This window comes from Solanum dulcamara, chromosome 7 (assembly GCF_947179165.1).
Source record: "Solanum dulcamara chromosome 7, daSolDulc1.2, whole genome shotgun sequence".
In the NCBI taxonomy this organism is placed as follows: domain Eukaryota; kingdom Viridiplantae; phylum Streptophyta; class Magnoliopsida; order Solanales; family Solanaceae; genus Solanum; species Solanum dulcamara.
Window position 1 is genome coordinate 49,794,944 of NC_077243.1, and position 8,016 is coordinate 49,802,959.

General features: G+C 37.2%; 1 protein-coding gene across 1 annotated transcript; it reads right to left on the reverse strand.

Annotated features, from left to right (window-relative positions):
* Positions 1 to 6,953: 6,953 nt before the first annotated feature.
* Positions 6,954 to 7,382, reverse strand: LOC129894738 (uncharacterized). Its single transcript, XM_055970393.1, has one exon. It carries the CDS (start codon positions 7,380 to 7,382, stop codon positions 6,954 to 6,956), a length of 429 nt encoding a protein of 142 aa, XP_055826368.1.
* Between the last annotated feature and the right edge of the window lie 634 nt (positions 7,383 to 8,016).

Below are 8,016 nucleotides of genomic sequence, written 5' to 3' on the forward strand. Positions count from 1 at the left end.
CCTCCTTATCAAATGGCCCCGGTAGGATTGAAAAAGTTAAAGGATGAGTTAAAAGATTATATGAGAGTGTTGTACTATCTAGGAGAAGTGAATGTGGTAGCCGACGCTCTTAGTAGATTATCTATGAGTAGTCTTGCCTATGTTGAGAATGAGAAATGCAATGTTGGTTCGAGATGTTCTCACATTAGCCCAGTTGGGTGTTAGATTGGTTGACTCTGAGTAGGGTGGTGTTATCATGCAATATGGGTCCTAATAAACTCTTGTGGAAAATGTTAAGGAAAAGCAAGACATGGATGCAACCTTAGTTGAGTTAAAGAAATTGGTGGGTTATAAGAAGATTGAGGTTCTCTCACAATGGGGAGATGGAGTAATTCATTACTAGGGTTGGTTATGTATTCCAAATTTTGATGGCCTAAGAGAAATGATATTGACTAAAGCCCATAGCTTTTGATATTCCAATGATCCTCCCTTTTTAGTCTTGATAGCCACATTGATGATAGTAGATGAGTTATGGTAGATGGGGAGAGGGTGGGTGTTCCTTATTATGATAATTATGGTATGCTTATTCCATTTAAGGTTACAGACATAGGAGAAGAGCGAGATGGTATCTTGTTATGTGCAATAGATAGGTAAGAGTATATTAATGTGCCCTTTGGTAGGTGTTAATGCAAATGCGGATGTAAAGATGCAAAGGTAGACATGAAAATTCTTAAATGATGTTGACTTCAAAGGATCCATAAAGTGGTTCGAATAATAGGCTTGAATGTGTGGTTGCCATTATGTCAGTGATTATAGTAGGCTATTAACGACTTCCTATTAAGGGTTTCAAGTGAGTGTATTAGAGTGGGTATAGAACTAGGCTTCAATGTGGTGTTAATGGCATGTGAATGAATGCACGGTGCATTAAGTGTTTCTTTTTTAGGACTCGAGGTTTGTTGAAAATAGTGGTAAGGAGAGTACTCTTGGGAAAAAAATCCCTATAGAGGTATAAGATCCTTAGGCGAATTGGTAAGGTGGACTATGAGATTTATTGGACATTGGAGTTAGCCTCGATTCTTCTGGCATTCCATGTCTTTGTTGAGGAAGTTTGTTTGTGACCCTAGCTCCTGTAAACACCCCACCAAGTTCCTAGTTGTAATACAACGATTAGAATTCCGAAGGACCCTAACCAAGTCTCTTAGCATAACATTCAAGAGCATACATAAGGTAATAATCAATAAAACTAAATCAAAATGCAGAAGCAAAAAATCTCAAATAGATCATAAGTCTCAAAATGCAGAAATAAGAGCCAACATAGACTCCAATGAACCTCTAACATACCTCTAATACTAGATGAGGACGTGAGACAATCTCCCAACTCACCCAATGAGAAGGATAAAAGAAGTCATAGACTGATAAGCAAGTAAATGTCTCATCCTCGAAACATGAGGACTCACCAACTGAGCGACGGTAATGAACTCTAGCCACGAGCAGAAGGAGGATGAACGTGCTCGTCAAACCCTATATTATGATACAATATAGGCAAAAAGTATGCATTTGTACATAAAATTCACTAAGTATGTGAGAATATGCATGAACAATAAACATCATATATAATCAATATGTATCATGTATGTAAGACTAATATCATAAAAACATGAGTAAATTCATGAAAACAATAAAACATTTATCTCATTGGTCAATACATCAAAACATCATAATCATCACAAGAACTTACATATGTGGGAAATAACCGTAACCAAAATTAAGACCATGCGAGCTATTACATGAAATTCGATGATCCCCATATCTATAAGGGGGGACTACTTGCCAAAGTAGGACCCATCCAATTATTATCATAATATGCTATATGTGGATCCACTAGCTAAGCCATATTGGCAACCTACAGTGGCAACATAGTTTAAGGGACTAGAGGTTGCTATTAGGGCTTAGGTCGAACCCCCACCTCAAATTCCACTCGGTGATAAGTGAATTATCCCACCGAATACATATCATATCAGAAATTGTAAAATCATAGTTGTCATAAACATAAGTTTTTCATAATCATAATTCATAAACTTGTCTTAGGAATAGCTCATTATCATGTGATTTATGTAATGTGGGCGTACGCCTTCCATCATTACAAATCTTTTTCATAAAAATATCATTAGAGTCTTAAGTCACCTTCTTCATCAAGGATCTTAAGTCACTTTTTCATTAGAGTCTTGAGTCACCTTTCAAGGATCTCAAGTCACCCTTTCTCAAAAACTTGCTTGAAATATCATTAAAACATTATTCTTAACCTTTCATAAGGCATTCATAGACTTCTTGCATAAAGCATCTTAAAACTCTTTCATAAAGCTTGCAGTGAATATAACTTAAAAATCATGATCATATTTTGTAAATCATATTTAAAGCTAGCATATAGCATGGGTCATTGAAATTCAACTTAAAATCATGCAATATGATGTGAATTATAAATAATTAGGCTAATAACATTGAATTATATCATAATTGAAAAGACTCAATGCCAATCATGAATGTAGGGCTTTTAATTGAAGAAATCATAAGAGCATTGAGAAGAAATCTTTGGGATTCCATGGGTGAAAGGAACTCATGGATAAAGTATCACATACCTTGACCATGATAAGCCCTAAATTGAAAATAATGGTCGCTTGACCTTGAATGAATCCCTTGAATTGCCTGAGGAAGAGGAAGACCTTAGAAAGGAAACTTGGAAGACAAGGTTTTGGATTTTAATAATGTGAGAATAAGAGGGTTAGAAGACTTTACGTTTGTTAATAGGTAGGAATTTAGTCCAAAAAATTATCCACATTAATTAATTAAAGTATAGGGAATGATTGAAGTACCTTTCATTAAAATTGAATCCGGAACTCAAAATGGACCTTTACCACGCCCTGTGATAACCAAAATGGGTCGTGGTCCCATCGTGAAGTAGGACTTAGCCTTTCAAAAAATGGGGTGCCCACCACAAGACACATTGCAGATCGTGAAAAGAAATATGGCCTGTGGTGGCCGTCCATGACACGAGAATTGAACTCGGATTTTAGAAGTTGCAGGAAAAGTTTCAGGACTTCCTCCACGGAGACCTTCACAGCCCGTGGAGGTCATTATGGTCCATTAAACTTGGTTGTGAAGAGGGTCCTGATGAGGGCCTATAGGATGTGGTCATAATGGAACCCACCACGGTCAGTGAAGGCAAATACGGCTGGTGATGGTGAGGCATGGTCCCTGCCTTGGGAAATATTTTTGAGGGTTTTAGGGGTGGGGCTACCACGGAGGGAACCACTGCTCGTGGTGCTCACCATAGCTTGTGCTGCTCTGGTCCTTATTATATACCCTTTCCTTCAGGGTTTGGATTTATGAAACACTACCATGATGGCACAACACGAGCCATGGTGTTAAATAGGACCCGTGATGGCCTTCGTGGTCATCACCTGGTGCCCAAAAGTTGCATTTTCTAGAATTCCATATTTTGTTCCTCATTTTCCATCGTTCCAACTTTTGAGGTCTTTCAATATTTCTCCCATGGGAATATTCATCCTCGAATGAGACTCAAGCTAGCATGAATTGAATAGGAAAGGAACATAACAACCCAACATGCATGCAAAACATCTCTATAATGCATAAAACATAAAATATTTAATCTCAAGCTAAAACATGACTTTAAAACTCATTTCATGAACATGAATGCATATGAACATGATTTGGGCTCATTGAATCATAATGGAACTAAATACCTTAACTAGGCACGCAAGGAAAATGATGAGGATATCGGGACATTATATAAGATTTGACTTTCCATGTAGCACTCTCAACCTCTTAGTTCCTCCATAACACTTTAACTGAAGCTATTTCCTTATTTCTCAAATTTCTAAATTGTCGGTCCAAGATATCAATCGGAACCTTTTCATATGAAATACTCTCTTTAACTTCAATGTTGTCCAATGGAATAATGGAGCTAGGATCACCAACACACTTCCTCAACAAAGACACATGGAACACCGGATGAACCGATGCTAAATCAAAAGGCAAATCAACTCATAAGCCACCATGCCAATCCGCCTCAAAATCTATTATGGCCCAACATAGCGGGGACTTAGCTACCATTTCTTACCAAAATGCATCACACCCTTAATGGGTTCAAGTAACCCAATCATTAACTTCAAATTCAAGTTCCTTTCTCTTCACATCAGAATAGGACTTTTGTCGGCTTTGGGCTTTTTTCAATTTTCTCTAATGAGTCTAACCTTCTCCATATCCTCAAACACCAACTCAAGTATAATCAAAGAAACTTCACCTACCTCGAACCAATTGATAGGAGATCTATACTGCGTACTATACAAAGTCTAAAATGAGCCATCTTAATCCTAGAATGATAACTGTTATTATAAGCAAACTCTATCAATGGCAAATAATCATCCCAATTTTCTTTGAATTTAATAGCACACTCTCTCAATATATCCTCTAATGTCTAAATGGTACGCTCGGTCTGCCTATCTTTCTGTAGGTAAAAGGTTGTACTAAGCTTCGCCTGAGTACCAAGACCCTTTTGGAAAGATCTCCAAAACTGAGATGTAAACTGAGTACCTCAATCCGAAATTATAGACAATGAAAAACCATGAAGATTAAACAACTCTCAGACATACAATCTAGTATAGTCCTCGGCGGTATATGAAGTCTTAACATGAAGAAAATGAGCCGACTTAATTATTTGGTCAATAATTACCCAAATAGAGTCATGTTGCCTACGAGTATGAGTCAAACCAGTAATAAATTCCATATTCAAGGATTCCCACTTCTAATTAGGAATCTCAATGTCTTGAGCCAAAAATCCCAATTTTTCATGCTCTACTTTCACTTGTGGACAGTTAGGACACTTAGCCATGAATTTCGCAATATCTCTTTTCTTGTTGTTCCACCAATACACTTCTCTTAAATCTCGATACATCTTTGTGGAACTGGTATGTATAGAATACTGTTAACTATGAGCTTCGGATAATATCATATCTTTCAAGACATCAACATTCAAAACACACAATCGACCGTGATTTATCAAAACACCATCTCCCTTTGGGAGAAATCCTTAATGACTTTTTCGATAACCGCTTTCTTCAATTCCACCAAAGTGGGATCACTATCTTGTTTTGCCTTTACATCCATCATAAGAGATGATTTAGAACCATTTTTTATGATAACACCACCATCCTCAGAATCAACCAATCAAACACCCAAATGGACTAATCTATGCACATCCCACACTAGCTCTTTCTGCTCATTCTAAATATAAGCGACACTATTCATGTACAATCTACTAAGAGTGTCAGTAACCATATTTGCCTTACCCCGATGGTATAGCACACTCATATCATAGTCTTCCAATAATTCAATCCATCTCTTTTGTATAAGGTTCAAGTCCTCTTGAGTGCATACATATTGCAAACTCTAGGGATCGGTGAAAACATCCACATGGATACCATTAAGATAGTGTTTCCATAATTTGAAAGCAAACACCACCGCCGCCAATAAAAAGTTATTAGTTGGGTAATTTTTCTCATGTGCCTTAAGTTGATTTGAAGCATAAGTTATCGCCTTACCATTTTGCATTAGCACACAACCAAGAACAACTCGTGAAGTATCACAATGCATAATGAACCCATCAAAACCTTTTGATAAAGTCAAAATTGAAGCGGAAGTAAGCCTATCCTTCAACTCTTGGAAGATTTTCTCATATGCTTCGGACCATTGGAAGTTCACCTTCTTCTGAGTCAAAGCATCCAAGGGTGATGCAATGGAAGAGAAGCCTCCCACAAATAGTCTATAATAACCAGCTAAGCCTAAGAAACACTTTATATCAAAAGGAGACAACGGTATAGGCCAATTCTTAACCGCCTCAATCTTCTTTGGTCAACCATAATTCCTTCACCAGAGATGATGTGGACAAGGAATGCAACTGACCTTAGCAAAAATTCACATTTATTAAATTTCTCATACAATTGACAGTCCTTGAGAATTTTCAACATAATCCTCAAATGATCGACTTGCTCTTCTCACTCCGAGAGTAGTTTAAAATATCATCAATGCAGATAATCACAAACATATCCAAGTATTTCTTGAACACCCTATTCATCAAATCCATAAAAGCTGTAGGGGCATTCCATAGTCCAAAAGACATAATTAAGAATTCAAAGTGACCATATCGAGTTCTAAAAGCTGTCTTCGGAATGTCACACTCCCTTACTCAGAGTTGAAAAGTAGCTTACCCCTTGAAGTTGGTCGAAGAAGTCTTCTATCCTCAAAATAGGATACTTATTCTTAATAGTGACCATGTTCAATTATCGATAATCAATACACATACTAAGATAACTATCTTTCTTTATGACAAAGAGAACCGGAGCACCCATAGAGAGATACTCGGTCTAATAAAGCCCTTTTCTAACAAATACTTCAACTGATCCTTTAACTCTTTCAATTCTGTCGGAGCCATTCGGTAAGGAGAAACAGAGATAGGCAGAGTATTAGGGAGAAGATCAATATCAAAGTCTATTTCTCTTTTGGGAGGAATAGATGAGAGATCATTAGGGAAAACTTCTAGAAACTCATTTACAAATTACAACTGAAATTGACTCAAGAGTAGGAGTTTCGAAGTTAGTATCTTTAACCCAAACTAGATGATAGGTGCAAACTTTAGAAATCATTTTCTGAGCTTTAAAGTATGAGATGGATTTACCCTTGAACACATAATTATTACCTTTCCATTCTAGGACTGGCTTATTAGGAAACTGAAACTTAACTACACGGGTTTTACAACATATAGAGGCATAACAAGCATGAAGCCAATCCATACCAAGAATAACATCAAAATTAGTCATATCAATATCTACTAGGTCAACGGAGGTGACTTTATGAAAAAGTGAAAATAGACAATTCCTATAAACTCTTTTAACTACAACTTAATCACCAATCAGAGTATAAACCAAAAAAGGCTCTAGCAAAATCACAGGACTAACAAAGAATCTCATAGCAAGATAAGGAGTAACAAATGATAGCATAGCACCCAAATCTAATAGTTCATAAACATCAAAGTCAAAGACTTTCAATGTACCTGTGACCATATCTAAAGACTCCTCAACTTCTTGCCTAGCTTGAAAGGCATAGAACCTATTTTGGCGTGGGCTTCCACCTTGTGAATTTTGTCCATCTTGAGTAGTTTGACCTTGAGGATGCTCTTCCCTTCCCTTTTTAGGACATTCAGAGATTTTGTGCCCCATCTTACCGCATGAAAAGCATGCACCTATTCCAACCAAATATTTACCTTCATGATTTCTCCCATACTTGGTACACTCAGAAAGAGTAGATCCACTAACACCACCTCGAGCCATAGGATTTGAGACCCTATCTTTGTCAAACCTTTGACCCGAAGCTTGTGAAGAACCTTGACCTTGAACTTTTGGCTGTGTCGAAAATGATCATTACCACCATCGAATTTGTTATGAGCAAACCAACCTTCAAACCTAGCCCTCTTGGACTCCTTTGCACTCCTCTCCTTAATATTTTCTCCTTTAATTTACTCAAAATAAGTCATGAGCCTTAATATTTCCATCTCTTTAATGAGCATAGAGGTTCAACTTTCCTTAATGACGAAGTCTGACACTCTCAAAATAAACTTGCTTATTTGGGAATGAAATTTGGCTATCAAGGATGGAGCATATTTGGAAAAGTCTGTGAACTTGAGGGCATATTCCTTTACACTCATGTTTCTTGGCTTGAGATTGATGAACTCCAACACTTTCGCCTCTCTTAACTCAAGTGGGAAAAAGTGATCAAGAAATGAAACTTTGAACTTTTCCTAACCTATGGGACCATCTTTGACCCTTTTGGCTTTCTATTGGTTATACCAAACTTGAGCGATACCCTTGAGTTAGTAGGCCGCTAATTCTGTCTTCTCCTTTGAAGACACTCCCATAATATCCATGATCTTGAAGATCCTCATTAACCTTAGATCCATGAAATTTG